This window comes from Dermacentor silvarum, chromosome 2 (assembly GCF_013339745.2).
Source record: "Dermacentor silvarum isolate Dsil-2018 chromosome 2, BIME_Dsil_1.4, whole genome shotgun sequence".
Classification (NCBI taxonomy): Eukaryota; Metazoa; Arthropoda; class Arachnida; order Ixodida; family Ixodidae; genus Dermacentor; species Dermacentor silvarum.
The window spans coordinates 140,314,354-140,331,454 of NC_051155.1; the positions used below are offsets into that span (position 1 = coordinate 140,314,354).

Genomic DNA, 17,101 nt, shown 5'->3' on the forward strand with positions numbered 1-17,101 from the left:
GCCTAAACCTAAGTGCACAGGAGCTATTGCCTTTCGCCCCCTATCGATATTCGGCCGCAGCGGCCGGTATCGAACCCGCTAGCTCGAGCTCTACAGCCCAACGCCGCAGCCACGTGGTCACCGCGGCGTGTTTTCATACGAGCCGACTGCTCAGCTTGCCCAATGAGGAGCACCTATTTGCTCGATAGTTATAGAAGTACGTCAGAAGAGCCCGGCTTCCATAGCCATTTCATCAGGATTTAGTGTTTGTAATTAGTAACGGAATGGAGGCGTTGGAGTAAAAATATTTATTTGCGTACATAAATACCTAGGCACACTAAACAACCCTGTTCTTGCACGATCGGGTTCGCCTCTCGTGCTTCACCTTACGTGTATATATTACATGGCACTCGCAAAGTTTATTCGCGTGCCGAGAAGGGACGCTGATGATTTATGCACAGAAAGAGGTCTTAGAGCACGTCATATCGTCGTGCTATGTACATGGTAAAAGAAGTGTGATGCGTGAAATATTTGCTATATAAATTAATATGGAGCTTTTGCATAGCGGAGACGTACTGGCGCAGGTGCGTACCAGAAGACACACACGCTTGCGACGTCCATTATGTCGAACCAAGGTGCGAAGAACGTGTACTGCAATGACCGACTATGTTACATTTATGTGCTGCCGTAACATATCGACCAAGAATAATCGTCAGTAATACCTTTGTACCTTCTTTTTTTTTCGATTGAAAGACTCGTGCAAGGCAAGAACGTTTCTACAGCGCATTATGATTGGTCACAAACTCGCAGCGTCACCAGCTGACTTCGCAGGTGCTGCTGCTCGCTCGAAAACGGTCTTTCTTTTCTTTCTTTTTCCGAAATACGTTTGCGTCAGTGCGTTTCCGCTACGCTAAATATAATATAACAATGAAAGACATGTTAACGTCGCTTTTCTTGGTCGAGTTCGGCAATAAATCGTTAAACGCTAGCAGTTTCTGACACCATCGTCGCAGTTCGGAACGCAGTCTATGCGAGCGTCTTCCAGTCGACGGACTCCATGATCCACTTCTGACTTCGGCCTCCGTTGCACTTCTGCACGCGGACTCCCTGTGGTCCGCGTCGACTGGGCAGGTCGAGGCAGAGCTTGGTTGTCTTGTGCACAATTTCTTCAGTCTGGGATATATAAAAAAAAAGGTTGACAGTCGCTTTAGCATACGCTAAAGAAGATGAAGGCGAAAGCCTGCGCGCTCACGAGACATTCGTTAAATTACTTTGACATTCTCATGCGAATTCGTTGTTACTTCCTGTTACTTGTTTTCTTCCACCAAAGGTCGACGGTTCGACTCCCAACGAAGGTTGTTGGTTCGAGGGCCTTAATTAACTCTATATTAATTATGGTAGAGTTAATTAAGGCACTCGAGCCCACGGCCTTTGTGGGTGACACAAACACGTGGTGGCACCATGAATTTCGGTGCCATAACGCCGGACAACGAATTTTTCGACCCATGAGCCCTCTAAGGCTTTCGCCCTAATAAGGGAGAAAAAGCTGGTGTTACGGACTGCAATCTGACAGGAGCCTGATCCGTCGTGTTGCTTTAACATGTAAATGAAAATGTCACAGTTTCGCCCTAAGGGCGAAGCAATGAATGCGATAGCAACACAGCAACGTCATACGAAGTAAGGTGAGCGGCTTTGGTAGCAACAACACGCAGAACTGTTGTCGACGCCATCGGCGTTTTGCCCGCGTTAGCTCAAAATGCGTGCGGCGTTGGTGACTGTTGCTGGAGCCTCTGATATAAATAGGCACTTGGTGCCGCAGCTAAACGTCGCCTCCCTTCCCTCCCCCTCCCCCACGGCCTCTCGCGCGTCCGAAGAAGGCGCGTTTGCTCTACATATATGGTGATTGTAAAGGAGAAAAGAGACGCCTACTTCTGCAGCCCTTAAGCGAGCACGGCGCAGAACGCGCGTTTGTTCTCCGCCGTGCGTTCACTCCCCGTGAAAGACGCGCCCCTCGCGCCCTTTCACTCGCACATACAGCGTTCGGCGCGCGGCGACGATTTCATCTCCAAATGACGTCATACGGAACCTCACGGCGACGCCGACGGCGACGGCGACGCCGACGGCAGAAATCTGCTTTTGAGTGTCCATATAATTGCTATCGCAATAATAAAATTGAACGACTCGAGCGATTCAGCCTCAAGGTGTCTATCGCGCAGCTTGCGCAGCGGCCATAGCGTTCTGCGGCTGAGCACGAAGGTCGAGGGTTCGATTACGGTCTCTCATAGACTTGGTCTCTCATAGACCAAGTGTTGCTTTGAAATGTTAAACTCTATGAATCAGTCACTTACCCGAGTCTTTTCCCAAACAGAAAAATAAATATGTACAATACCAAATTGCAGTTTATCCTTCTGAGTTATTGCGCGTTATATCCCGATTAGGAAATATTACACCGCGCGATGGCTCTTATATTTGCTGGAAAATATTTGTGAGACACGCCCACATTAAGAACGGAGATTTTCTTCAGCACACATGCGAGGTTCAAACGTTATTATACGAACTGATGACAAGGAAAGGAATCAAATGTATAAAAAAAGATGCACGAGTGCTTGACGTCGACGACTGATTCATGGGGCTTAACGTACGTCACTCTATATGACTATGAGAGACGCTGTATAGCGAATGGCTGCAGATTCATTTTGACCACCTGTATTACTTAAACGTGTACCTAAACTTAAGTACAGAAACGTTATTGTGTTTAGCCCCCCTCTAACTATAGTCGCCGCGACCGGGAATTGAACCCGCGACCTCACGTTCCCCAGCAAAAGACATGACGATTGCGGCTCGTCCCTAGCGAACAAAACAAGCTGCAAGCAAGCTTCGTCTTTGATGATATTTCTACAAACAACTAAAGGAATACAGCTCGGACGTAGAAGCTCAAGGGTCAAGAGGTCACACGATATTAGGACTCGCTAATGGAAGTGTCATCCAGTTCCTCAAGCTCCGTCCGCCGATCTGAACGGCAACAAAGGGGCTGTGACGTCATCGAGAAAGACTCACCGATGTACCCATTGAAAATTATTTATGCTTTGCAAAAGGGATGAACACGATAAGCGTCACCCTGCTTTCAGGCGCCACTGACTGCACATAGGTATTAAAACGCACGCGGCGCTATATGTAGGTTATACCTTAGGGTCGTAACGCCACTTCTGCCTGGGTAGGTTATTGCAGGCGATCATGACCACGTTGGTGTTGGCTTGAGACTCCGGCGAGTCGAGGCAGATGGCTTCGTCAGTCATTAGGAAGCCTTCTTCGGTGAGCACGAAGTACTGCGAGAGAACAGCGCGTCAACAAAGTGCAAATTGTAAATGCTGCGTCACCTTAGCTTTCAAGAGGCGTTACGCGCAAACCGCAATACCGGCCGGCCACGCTTACCAACTGCATGTTGCAAACATTTCTTACTCTGCAAAAAATTTCTTCGATTACTCGGCGCCTTGCCCGATATAACAAAATTTGACTGTCATTGCAACATTTTTGTTTCCTTCTTCCTTTTGAGAAAAATGAGAAGAGTGCATGCCCATTATACAGCAACTTCTATAGAGCTTCACTGATAGTTCTGTAAAGTAGCATATTGGATCAAGAAAATTGGTACGTTTAAGTGGGACGAAACATCGCAAAAAGAAGGGGAAAAATAGGGAACGAAATCAGCTGCCTTCTCTCAACTTCTTAACACCCTTCTCTTTCTTTCTTTCTTTCTTTCTTTCTTTCTTTCTTTCCTTTTTCTTTTTTTACGCTGTCTGTCTAACAATGTAGGTTGCAGAATTGAGAAGTTTGTCGAGAATGCGTACCTGCATAGGGTAGTGCGTAAGCGAACATTCTTCAAGCACGACCTTCCCAACCGGCTGGTGATAACTCTTGGAGCTCGGCCGCACGAAGCACTTCCCGCTCTTCTTGTTTCTCACCTGGAAAAGTGCGAGGCGCTTGAATTGCAGCCCACTCGAGCTCAGAAACATGCAGTTTAACCAAACAACGCCTGCGGAAATTCAGAAGGAGGAGCAAGTTTCATGAGAGGGAAAGTTATTAGCATCAGTCTGAGAGCACGTGACTACGAGAAGCAGTCCCCGAGATATCCACGTTGCATATTACAAGATTAGAGCACGCCGGAGACTGCAACATTCAGTTTGAATTGCGATTTAGATTTGTGGGCAGGTGTGGGTTGTTAGGAAATCATAAAACCGGGTTTCATGCTCTTCACACGTTCGTTATTAACAACTGCACGAGAAACTCGGGACGGTGAGAGGCACGAGACGCTGTTCGACATGAACACGGCGTCTTGTTCCAGTCGTCCTTGTCTCTCTCACGGTCCCAGTTTATCACTCTGTTCTGAACAATGAACCAGAAGGATTTTTTTACACTTTACTTGTATCTTAAATGCTCACACGTGCTTTTTTGTCCGTGCATGTACCAGCAAATCTAGACCGTGACCACCTATGACCCTGTATATTCTTGATTTCCTGCCTCGGCCGTGCGTCTCCTTTCGGCTTGTACGTTGTTTTTTTTCAAAAGCGCAACACAACCATCAGCACACCTTTTTAAAAATTATTGTTTGGTTCCTAGTGATACAGCTGCCTCGTACCTTTCCGAAGAATCTGCTGTCACCGGGCAGGAAGTTTTCTGGCCATATGTTCTCGAGGTACCAACGGAAGCTCTTGCAGTGCAGTTTTTCTCTAAGTTTCTTGCGCTCCGCCACATCTTGCGGGGTGTAACTCTTCTTCATCTCTGCGAAAACGAGGATACAACGAATACGCTCAGCCGGATATGAGTTTTCATGGTACAAAGCCCACGTGTGCGCCTTTGAAATATGTTGACACGAGTATTGTGTTACAATATGTGTTCTTATGCTATGCCCGCGGTCGCGGAATTGTGTATTTGCCTCCTACTATTTTCTGTTCACGGAGTCGTGGGTGGGGCCAGTTACGTGAACCAGTACGCGCGTGAGAAAGTAAACCGGGATTGAAAGCACGCGTCTCTTAGGATTGTTGTACAAAACTAATTTACCCCCGACGACGATAGCCTTGAAAATTACAATGTAAATATTGTGTTAGAAGGTTATAATTGCAACTATAGTCAAGAAAATTTTGTAAACAACAGCGGATTTGTGAAATGTATAAAAAAATACATGTGTATTGGCTGGGCCAAATAATACAAATCCACGAATATAATTGCGGAGCTGCTGTAATCATTTTCAGTTAAATAATGTTTTGCGCTAAAAGCTCTTTGTAGTGCGGTCGTACTTTCGCGAAAGGCGTTTTTTTATTTTTAGTTACGGTAACTTTAGACACTACCACTTGCGACGCGACGCGGAAGTGCGTGCGAGCGTATACGCAACTTGATGAAAAGCCGGCTTCACCACAACAAGATGCTTCTTGAGGAGAAACCAGATTTCCTCGATATTACAGTTTTACACTGACCACCTCGTATAATGTAGTCGCACTGTTGTGCGTAACTGTCGTTCATGGGCGACAGCATGAACATGGTACGACCTACGACACTCTGTACAGGATGTCTCTGCGTGAGGACGTAAGCAAGTCGCGATATGATCATAAATGCATGTACCTTATTCCCTTCATAATTTTTTTTTCTCTACTGCCCATATTTTTTTTTTCCTGGGGCCTTTCTAACCATCCGTCTCATTCGCTACAGAGTAACGTACAGGCAAATATCCGCCGGCCAACTACTGTGCTTTTCAATAAAGAACTCTCTCTCGCTCTCTAGATCGCGAAGTAGCTTTTTTTTGCAAATCTGGCTTAACCACAGCAAGAGGACTTGCGGGTGGAAACCTACTTTCCTTACCTTCTTCCACCCTTTTTTTTTAATGCACTGTCGCGCACAACAGCCTTTTTACGGGTGGTATCCTGTAGATTAGAAGCCCGGTGTTCTACCTCTCCTCCACACCGCCACCGGCAGAAAACTAAGTGGGGAGATGAAATTAGAAAATTGGTAGGTAGAAATTGGAATCTGCTAGCGCAAGACAGGGATAACTGGAGACCGCAGAGAGAGACCTTGGTCTTGATACATAAATATAGACTGATGATTATGATGATGATGATCCTGTAGATGCTCTCTCTTTCGACTCGTCGCAGAGGCTGTTCCTGCATGCGACCGTGCGTACATTGCTGATAATCTGGCTTCACCACAAGGTGTGTACTATTGAGGAAAAACCAGCTTTTCTTTACATTTTCTATTTTTGCATTGAACGCCCTGTATAGCGCGTTCGTACAGTCTCGCACGGCGGTCTTATTGCTATCGATATTCTGCAGATACTGTCTCATTCGACACACCGCGGAGGCCGTTCCTGCATGCAAGCGTGCGTAATTTGTTGGAAAGTTGGCTTCACCATATAAAGTGCACCTGTGGGGAGTGGGGAGAAACCGGCCTTTCCTTACATTTCTTGACAATATAAAAAAGACATTCAGCGTAAAATAATACGCCTCTACAGCAAACTCTTTGCGTAGTGTGGTGCGTAGCAGTCCTTACGGGAGATAGCCCTTTACGTGCGATGGTACAACTTACGCACAGGTTGTCCTTAAGTGCAAGCGTACACAGCTCGCGATGGATCTGTCGAGGGTTGATAACCGTTGTTTGCAGTAACTGGGTGACGATGATGATTTATGGAGTATAATGGCGCAAAAACAGTAACTGGGCTAAGTGGAGGAAATAATCGCTGAAGTCTGGAGGATTTCTAGACGACAAAGCTGCGGCCTTCTTGACTAACGATAAAGGTGACAAAAATCCCATTATGGAGTTCGAGCGGTACAAGTTGCTGCATGAATTTCACAAGGATAACCGCCGGTATTTACACGCCATTCAGGAGACGTCCTACAAAGTACACATCACCGACACTCTGGTGATTGATGGCACGGCGTCGTAGCCACGTACTGTTTCGAACGCGCCCACGTGGCGAAGACGTGCGTTCGCGCTCACCGCGGTTGATGTTGAAGTAGAAGTTTGCCCACTCGTCCATCCAGACGGCCGCTACTCTGGCGAGGTTGGCGAACAGCACCTTGCCGACGCCCCCGGGCTTGGGGAACGTGTAGGGTGACGTGCGGCGGAACAGGTGACCCACGTGGGAGCACGGCACCACCTCCACGGAGCCGCCGCACTGCCAGATCTGCAATAGTTGTCGAAGGCAGCGTGCGCTCATTCTCGCGTTGTATCCTTCAGAGTCGCGCATAATTTCTCGCTCGATTCCCCCCTCCCCCCCCCCCCACACACACACACCCCTTTCCATTTATGTCTTTATTGCGTAAGCTATGAAGATCACTTTCAGCGAAATTCTGCTGACTTAATTGCTTATTCCTGGGACCGTATTTCGCATTCAGGAACCGGATCGCTTTTCCGAACGCCATTGACCGGCACCTGGCTGTCATCACCCCTGCTGGGCGTGACCATAGATTTTGTCGTCACACACCTGTCAGTTATCTGCAAAGCGAGCCCGTCGTCTGCAGTGAAGGGAACGGCGAAGTGGTTCGCTAGGTTTATAACAAATACTTTGGTGACTCGCACAACGCGCCACAGCCTTCTATGCACGTATATACACACCTGGCAGCCTTAGCTGCTAAGACATCTCATCCACACTCGTGAAACAGGAGCACGCTGGCGATTTCAGAATGATCGATCGCTACAGGCAAAATAGAAGACGCATCGAGGTGAACCTCTGCAGCAGTCGAGTCGACCAGGTGTAGATACTAAAGAAGGTCTAAAGAGTTTGCGGTGAAATCCTGAAGCCCGCAAGTAATTTCTGAATTCGCAATGAACCTTAGATAGAACGGGCGCGCATAGCGGCAGCCGTCGTTGAGCTTTTTTTAAGGTTATAATTGTCATCACACAATCTTCTGCGGACTGAGGCGATCTCTGCGATGGCTCCAGCGTCTGCTGAAGATTGAATTTGGAAATCCGAGTGAGCTTTTAAAGGTTCGATTTCAGATGACGCTTTCTTTTATTTACAAGTAATTCGCCCATGACACTAGCCGGATTCCATTTTTCAGGCGACCTTGCACGTACGAAACGGGGACGTGTACTGCCATTGGATCCCCAGCCATTTATTTCAGAAGCACGATTGCACTGATTTAGGGGCTAGTGTGTTACGATGAACTTCCTATGTCTATGTCTTCTATGTCTATGTCTTGTTGCCGTTTCTCAGCATGAAAACTTCGGCAGTAAATTGATGAGCTCACCCGTAGAACAGTCGCGCAGGCAAGTCAACGGCACTGCTGTCATAAACATGCATAGATGCAGCGTTCACAGATGCTCCTTTTCGAGTTTGTAAGGAATTGATTAAGAAACATGTTTCAGTATCGCGCGACAGAAAATTTGCTATGCGGGGGTAACAAGTCCACGCATTATTGGAATTATGTATAAACGCTTTCTGTCATGCAGAATACCAGTTCTAGCGGCATAAATTAGTCTCAGTAGTGGATTTTAATTGGTATCATGAGCACACAAGCTACTTTAATGTAAAAATGTGATTTTGAATCCGCTGAGGAACTGCTTAAAATTATTTGTATCACTGATAGGATATCCTCTTGCATAGGACGCATTCGATAGCATACTGACGGCCCTTATCAATCGATACGGCGCAAAGCGTTAGGCATGGCCCGGCTTTTCTGCCCCAATGAAAAAAAGAGAATTACTACAACATGGTGGTCCTTGCATAGCAAAAATCTAGATCCGTATAGCACGAAAGCTTTCGTCAAGCGCGCATACAAACATCTTTTTTTATCTTGCGTCGCAGGTGTCAGCTTTTCCACGTGCCTATTGACGCCTACCTTTTCGCCAGTTTGTTCATTTTCACCTGGTGCTATTTTTCTCTCCTGATTCCAGCCTCGGCACACTACACTCATGAGGGTAAAATTCGCATTTGCAATTTTTCACTTGTTCACTTGCAGGCATAACACGAGGCCAGCTGGCGCAAGACAATGGTAATTGAATACCTTTGGGAGAGGCATTAGTCATGCAGTAGATATAAATAGGTTGGTGATGATGATGACGTGCACTTAGCCCATATCACCCATATTCATAGCACAGACTAAACAAATTCGGGACGTGTGCGTTCCACTATGCTGGAGCTCCGGCAGTGTTGAAGGTGGGTACTGAGCACGCATGACACTACGGCTCGACAAGACGGGATCTTAGAAGGCTGCAACGCTGCACCTCACCTTCGAGAGTTGGCAAAGCGGCCCGTTAACTCTGGCAGTGTACCCCGTTGGCCGTTGCGGGCGTCGTCTGCTTAAGCAGAGAGCGAAAACGACTGTCGGCCTAACATGGTTTTGCATTTATGCCCTTAAAGCAATAAAATTCGAAGAAGCACCCATGCTTACGAGCGTTTCTCACATCCGATCAATCAAATTTGAGCTATACATACTAAATAGCAGCGAGTCTTTCTTTAAAGATCCCGTCTCGCCATTAAACGTAACTGGGAATCCTCGCGCCTATCGTGGTATTGTGTGCTCGCTCACCCGGAAAGAGATCTCCATGTTCTCGCCTCCCCAGATGTCCATCTGGTCGTCGTACGAACCCATCTCGTAGAAGTACTCCCGGTCGATGGAGAACAAGCCGCCTGCCATCACTGGTGTCCTGTAAGGCATTCCGTGTGTTTTCTTTATTGACCAGGGCGCCACAACTACATGTACTGAATTGAATAGAAAACACGAGTAGCACGATTGCTTTAACGCAACACACGAACAGCACTAAAGCTTGCCTTTTTGTTCCCCTCCTCATTATAATCACCTCGTTCGCGATCCCCTTTCCCCTTCCCCAGTGTAGAGTAGCATGCTGCAGCGCATCCACTCGGGCAGATCTGTCCGCCATTTCCTGTCTAACAGGTGAAGGATGGCGCTTAATAATGGGTTAGAACGCAACGTTTAAGACCGCACAAATGGCTTCGATAAGTGTGGTGTCTGGCACATCTTGTTTCAAGTGTCTTGTTGATCACACTACATATCGCTAATCGGTTCAAGCGTGTCGACTCAAAGTGCTTGTTATTGTTTTGTGTGTGTAAGTGTGTGTGTTAATTAGACAATGAAATGTTGCGAAAGAAACGGCTACGAAAATTGCCGACATTTCCAATGTCATCAAATAAATCATGGCCGAGACACGGCGGTATATATATATATATATATATATATATATATAATGCTTATTGGTGCCTGCTAATGCTTCGTTCTTGGTTGCAGTGCCTGTGTCAGTGCTCCAGGTTCATTAGTATGCGCCTGCAATTATCATCAGACTCACAAAAGGAAAAGGAATCAACGCTTCGAGAATTAAACTGATCGTACTCTTTTACGATGTACGCGTTATACGAGAACTTTCCACAGCATCCTTCTCTATATGAGGATTTTTTTTTTCTGTTCAAGGAAAGAGCAGCAGCTGCAAATAGTCTGGCCAGTTCGCACGTAATGGGATTGCCTAATTTTTTATTATCTTTATCGTTTGAGCCACACGAAAAAAACTGTAAGCAATGAGCTTACCTGAAAGGCAGCGTCGAGTTCCCCTTCCTCCGCATCAGCTCCCTCTGGCCTACGGGGAACCAGCGGAAGTGCATCTCCCAGTTGAATGCCCCCCAATGCATCTCGAAGCTACGCACGTACGCGAACGTCTCGTCGTTGATGATGTCGATCACGGGGCACACCACTCGTTTCCTGCACGGTGGTGTACACAACTTGAAGCAGAGAGTAGTCACTCCTTGTTACGTCGAATGGGCATTTGTGCTACAAGATACGTTGTCGCACTTTGCACTGTTTGTACATTTATAAAAGCTTGTTCTCTCTATCTCTCCCTCTTCTTTTTGTGAAAGGGGTACGAAAGGCCGGCACTAAGTTACTTTAGCCTGATGAAATTTTTATTTTCAATTATTTATTTATTTTGTATTCATCGGGAAAAAGGTCGGCCATTAAACGAAGGAAATGGAGGGCGAAATGTCGATATTTCTTTTACAGCGAAGCTGTAAGCCTCTTGATAGTCGGAATTTTTCGTGTCCTGTCCGTGAACAAAAATTATCATCATCAACAATGGTTCATACCCCCGTAAGCAAGCAAAAATGCAATAACTCATCCACCTCGTAATTCAGAGGCTACGAGCACTCAGCAAAGTGAAGCGAACAGTGCATGCATTCATTGGAATCACGTATACACATACAGAACAGAGTACGTTTCAATAAAGAACAAGCTCAAAACAAGCACCTATCATCATCAGTAATGGTTCATACCCCCGTAAAGCTGAGGCTACAAGCGCTCAGCAAAGTGAAGCGAACAGTGCATACATTCATTGAAATCACCCATACAACACACAGAACAGCATACGTTTCAATAAAGAACAAGCTCAAAACAAGCATCCGAATCATCAATAAAGCACTGCATGCTCCCTTCATCAGTTGTAGTGGTGGTTTTGCAACAGCTTCGCTGGAAATCTACTTTCACAAGGCCGGGAAGGCAAGTAACTTTTAGGGGCGAAGCTCCTTATGGTCGCGCCTTGTCCCTCGTCGCGCCGTCGTAGCCACGCTAGTACTCGCCGCTCCCGCTAGAGGCGCAGCTGTGCTCTCTTTCTCTTTCTCTCTCGTTCCCGACGCGCGCTCTCTCTCTCTCTCTCGCCCGTAGCCAGGGGCGCTGTGGTGCACAAGGGCGTTCGTTTCTCTTTCTCTCTCGTTATATCACAATTGGCCAGCGCCTGTTAGGAATAGCGCTAGCGTGTACGAACAGAACGTCTTCGTGGGCGCATGCCCTGGTGCCCGTACCTGTCCTCGGCGATCCTTGCGAGCAGCGGTTCGAGCCAGCCCTTGGTGCACTCGCAGTGGGCGTCGAGGAACGTCAGCACTTGGCCCCTGGCATGAGCTGCTCCCAGCAGGCGAGCCCTGATCAACCCCGTCCGGTTGCCGGAGCGCAGCACGCGCGTCGGTACCGGTAGGCGCGACACGTACTTGTCCAGGGGTTCCTTCAGGAACGCTGCGAGCCGAAAGATGGTCGTCAGGTTCATGTAACATGAACATTGCACGTAAACAATAAACGTGTGATGAACAATGTAAACAATAAACGTTGTAACATAAGCATTGCATGTCATTATAGTTGTGACCTGTGCGGCGCATAAGCATAAACATTTCACGAGAGTACACGTTGCATAGTCTGAAAATAAAGACGATTGTGGGGCATCGCATTTAGCTGTGTAGCATTTATTTACCGCTTCACATATATTCCAACGCGTGCGCTGAATAAATTTTGTATCTTTTCTCGTGGGAATTTTTCGGTCGGTCCAGGTCTTTCTTGACTTTATCTATTTTATTGTTCTTATTTGCCTAGTAGTCATCAGGTCCAGGTTAGGCGATTGCGTTGCAGCGTTGTATCTTCGAATAATATCTCGGTACAGGCACAGACAATGGCATTTTACGTGGCAAAGTGGTAGCTCTTGACATGTTAGTGTTAAATGATTTGCAACACTTTCGATTACTGTTAACACATCAGTACTGTCTACTTCTTGACCAACATGCTACCTGCCGTCAGCGAGTCAACCCTTGGCCCCAGTTACGTATAATTTTGTTTTTCTTAATTCCTCTTAGTTTTGGCTCTTCCTTTCTCGCCACATTCCCCATGGGAGGCTGTACCATTACAGTTCGGGCTCTCTGTTTATCTGTAAATGGTACACGTTTTTCTTATTCTACGGCATTCAAGTGTACCATGCAGTGGGCGAACGGCGTCTCAATCGCTTGGTGGTCAGCGGGTAACAGTGGGCGAAAGCGTGTGTGTGAGTGAGAGAGAAAGAGACGTAGAGGGAAAGGCAGGGAGGAAGTCGGCTATACCCTACACTTGGAGGAGGGTAAAGGTGGAAAGAGAGATGAGAAAAAAGGTAAGACAAGAAAAATAATAAACAGGCAGTCAGAGTTGACGCATAAAGCCTCCGTGGTAGCTTAGTGGCTATGGTGTTGGGCTGCTAAGCACGAGGTCGCCGGATCGAATCCCGGCCATGGCGGCCGCATTTTCATGGGGGCGAAATGCGAAAACACCCGTGTACTCAGATTTAGGTGCGCGTTAAGGAACCCCAGGTTGTCCAAATTATTCATGAATCCCCCACAACAGCGTGCCTCATAATCAGATCGTGGTTATGGCACGTAAAACCCCCTTAATTTAATTTGTTAGTGGGCGCACAAGCAGAGGAATGTCCACTAACAGCGACGTGGTACGTCAATGAGCTGACTGCAGAAGCGATCATTCCATCTGTGCAAGGGAGACGGACGCAAAACACCGAAGGAGACGCCACTTTGTATAGACCTTTCCATAGGGGCTAAAGAACGCCTCTGCCTGGACTGTGGCGCATGGATGTAAGCACGACGTACTGCCGCTGTTCCCCCTGCCTTTCAGCAGTTGCTCAAGTGTTCTTGCAACAGTTCAAAAAAGAATTGTGGCGACGGCCACGGGAGCTCTCGATGGAAAGGTCTATACACCACGACGTCCATGTGTATATAGCACGCTAAAACCTATATAGGTGCCGAAGCGGCGTGCTAACTTCTCTCGCTGGCGTCGTCCACGAGCAGGATCTCCCGCAGCAGTCTCCGCGGAGAGCGGTCGATGGCCGAGTGCACCGTCCGCAGCAGAGTCGACCAGGCCTCGTTGTGGAACACAATGATGATGGACGTGTCCGGCAGTGCGCTCACGTTGTACCACAGTTTCTTGCAGCTGCGAAGGCGATTTGCAATAAGGCATCGGATAGTTGTAAACGAAATGTAAACATCGCTTTGTTGTCTCTGTCTCCTCGATAGGCATATCACATTGGCCGTTGCAATTCCTAACTACGACTCGGGCAGCTTCGGTAATTATTATGTTCCAGTCAGAAGAGAAGGCTGCGGTGGCGATAACTTGAGACACAATTAGGTCCTCACACTATAAACACTTTCGTATCCATCGCGGTGGCTGTGCGGCTGGGTTGTTCTGCTCCTGAACATGAACTATAGGTTGTGCGTTCGATTCTTGCACGCCTTTTTCATGCTGAACATATAGGATTCGGAAGTATGTGTCAACGGGTGGCAACTTGACAATAGGGGTGGTACCTTTTCATAACCTGTCCCACGCGTCCCATGGCATCAAAACAGAAAGAACCCGTTTTTCCGCGTGCGCGTAAGTGTGTGCAAAAGCTCTTTTGCACTTGTTGTCCACTGCTCTAGTCAAGGCAATAACCGCTTTGCAACGCCAGGGCTACAACGATATACAACAATGGGCAACAACTGTTTTACGTAGTTGAACAAACACGTATACGATAACGGCCACATGCGCAAGGAACTGCTCTGCAGGAAGTCGTCGGTCAATGAACTCTTCGAAACCTCCTCATCACGATTACGTCACATTGTTCTCTGTCATGCGACCCAATGACAGCAGTGTGAAGAGTTCACGCAGTTTACGAAGGCACTTTCCTGAACTTAGGCGATGTTCTGAGCGGCTGCAGGGTGCATGTCAGCGCAATTTTGCGGTCTATAATAAATGTCTAGCCTGTCATGCACAGAAATATAAATTCCCATGTGCATGACGCAGCAGTTCAGTCTATTACTTGCATTAGTCCCATATTAATAAAGAAAGAAAGAACGAAAGAAAGAAGAAAAGAAAGAAAGAAAGAAAGAAAGAAAGAAAGAAAGAAAGAAAGAAAGAAAGAAAGAAAGAAAGAAAGAAAGAAAGAAAGAAAGAAAGAAAGAAAGAGGAATGATGGTCGGAGTGCAAACGACGAACATGAATATTTTCCTGCTAATAGAAAAATAGACAATCTCCCTCATTTGCTCTGCTTCTAAATAGTGTCCTTGAGGCTATTTTCACTGTCAACAATCATGCTAAAACGCAAAGGGTGCGTTTGACAGCGGCAATAACGAAGAGCTGTAGTTATTAAAAGCGAAGTAATATTTTAGTTAATTTCGCAGAGCAAGCTGTACAAGGCTGTGGAGAAAAACTGGGAGCACTAAAGCAGCTCCAGGCTACTTGGCTAGAGCAGCAATCAAAGGGACGCTCTCCCGGAGAATCAGTAAAAAAAAAAAAAAAAAAAAAAAGGACCTTCCGCATGCGTGCCTGCAACACCTTGTATTCCCCGAGGATCAGTCATAACCCGCAAAGAAGCTTCACGTCTCCTTATCGCATTCTTAAGAGAGAATGGTTGGATGAACATATGGTGAAACACTGCAGTGATATTGTAAGAGACGCTCTGGCGGAGCAATTGCCGTCCTTTATCGCAAGGCTAGACCGGCCTGTTGCTACAACTTGGTAGCATATACAGTAACTCCAACCATAGTCCCTTAATATTGAGGGACTATGCTACAACCCACCACCACGAACGCGATTTGCATACCTCTCTTTCCTGGCGTCCAGAAGAGACCTGTTCAGGGGAATCCTGTCGCTGACTAGAAGGTTGAATTTGTTCACGTGGAAGAGCAGCTTGCTGCGCGCTTGCTCGTGGGGCAGCACCATCACGGCCTGGCCCTCGGCGCCGGCGTTCTTCTCCGGCGCGAAGTCGTTGGCGTTGAGTATCTCTGCGTGCGCCCGGAGCAAGAATAAACACCCTCTTCTTTTTGTGTTAAGAGCGAGTCATCTCTCCCGGTAATCAGCACGACTAGGGGTTCGAGACAAGCAAAACGCATTAGGCGCCATTTGTCCTCTGATGGGAGACATGCGGCGGTGTACAGAAGCAATCGAGGAAACGTCGCACTACATGTACAGGTGTGTACTATAACCTGCCGGAAATGAAGTGAAGGGGCACTAAACAGAAACAGAAATCAGTACGGTGGTAGAACATTCTTTCTAGACCTTACATGCATTTCTTTGGCTTGGCTGTTAACGGAAAGAATTTACACCAAACATCCATTCTTTAATCTTGCGGCGGCCAAGCTACTCCGCCCATGGCGTCAGTGCGACGATTTAACGATGTTTTCGCCTGCTTAAGAATATTTTTGAGCGGGCAAAGTTCTCGAGAGTTGCCGGGATGAGTCCTTGCTCGATGTTTTGAACGCATACTTGGCATCCTCTATTCAAAAACAGTCCGCTATAGTCTCGAGTATACGTTGTTGAAATCCATGACGCCATGAAGCGCTAGCACATGTATGGATGCCATATATGGTGGCCTCGCTACGTGACTCGCTTTCGCGTCGCTTCACTTCTTACTCACTTCAAGGCGTTGCGCTTGTTCTGTTGCCCTCTTTTCTATGCTGGGAAAGGTAGCGGGTAGGAAGGAAAAATTGTTTTAATTTTATATTACCGTTCCTTTCGGGGATAGATGACGCCGTGACTAAAGGCGAGTGAAGCTGGCGGGGTCTCAGCTCCTTCACGGAACAACTGACGTGGTGGTAGTAACAAACAGAAAGGAAATCAAAATTTACAGCGCACAGCTCATATCGTGGTTCACACAGTTAGAGCTGGGTACATCACTCTGTATTTTAGCATGCATAAATAAATGTACAAAGCAAATAAAAAGCGCAAGGAACACTCACGTACATTAAATGCAAAGATTCGTAATATTGCGATAATGTTTAGTAATCGCGGGTGGTGAATATAAGAATAAAAGAAAGCAGCTGACGACAATGTACACCCGTATAACACTCGAAACAAAAGAAGAAACTGTGTTATGGCCAGTGAGGTCGGTTGTAGTCCTAGTGTCAAGGTAGTCAAGGTCGGTTGTAGTCCAAGTGTCTAACCCATCGAATAGTACCGTCCGAGTAAATTAAAGTCAGAAGAGATAAATAGAAAGCAAGTAGAGGAAAAGTAGAGGGATCAACCAGACGAGCATCGGGTTTGTTACTAAACGCTGGGAGTATACGGGAAAGGCGAATAGTACATACAGAGGAAGAATATATATCAAGGTTCAAGCCTCGAACCCAGGAGGCAGTGCCCTCGACTCCGAGCATATTATAGCTTGGAGCTTCAGCCACATCGTGAAATATGGCATCTGATACAACTTGCGGTGCATAGGATAGACGGCTGCTATATACGACTATTGGAATTGTTATAATTTGAAAACTTTTTGGATGCTGGATGCGGTTGTTGGTACGATTAACAGTAACAACCAACAACCGCAATCGTGATCGTACGCGCAATCGTGAGATCCTACGTAG

At 46.9% G+C, this 17,101-nt stretch overlaps 1 protein-coding gene across 1 annotated transcript in view; it reads right to left on the reverse strand.

Moving 5' to 3' along the window:
• Positions 1–278: 278 nt before the first annotated feature.
• LOC119441856 (polypeptide N-acetylgalactosaminyltransferase 1) overlaps positions 279–17,101 on the reverse strand; it is a 29,534-nt gene continuing 12,711 nt past the window's right edge. Inside the window, exons 3-12 of the mRNA XM_037706491.2 lie at positions 15,346–15,526; positions 13,528–13,697; positions 11,768–11,975; positions 10,506–10,676; positions 9,495–9,612; positions 6,961–7,147; positions 4,613–4,755; positions 3,825–3,938; positions 3,165–3,305; positions 279–1,152 (exon numbers count right to left, since the gene is read on the reverse strand). Coding sequence (XP_037562419.1) covers positions 1,006–1,152; positions 3,165–3,305; positions 3,825–3,938; positions 4,613–4,755; positions 6,961–7,147; positions 9,495–9,612; positions 10,506–10,676; positions 11,768–11,975; positions 13,528–13,697; positions 15,346–15,526 — 1,580 coding nt within the window. The 3' untranslated portion in view covers positions 279–1,005. The remainder of the gene's footprint in view (positions 1,153–3,164; positions 3,306–3,824; positions 3,939–4,612; positions 4,756–6,960; positions 7,148–9,494; positions 9,613–10,505; positions 10,677–11,767; positions 11,976–13,527; positions 13,698–15,345; positions 15,527–17,101) is intronic.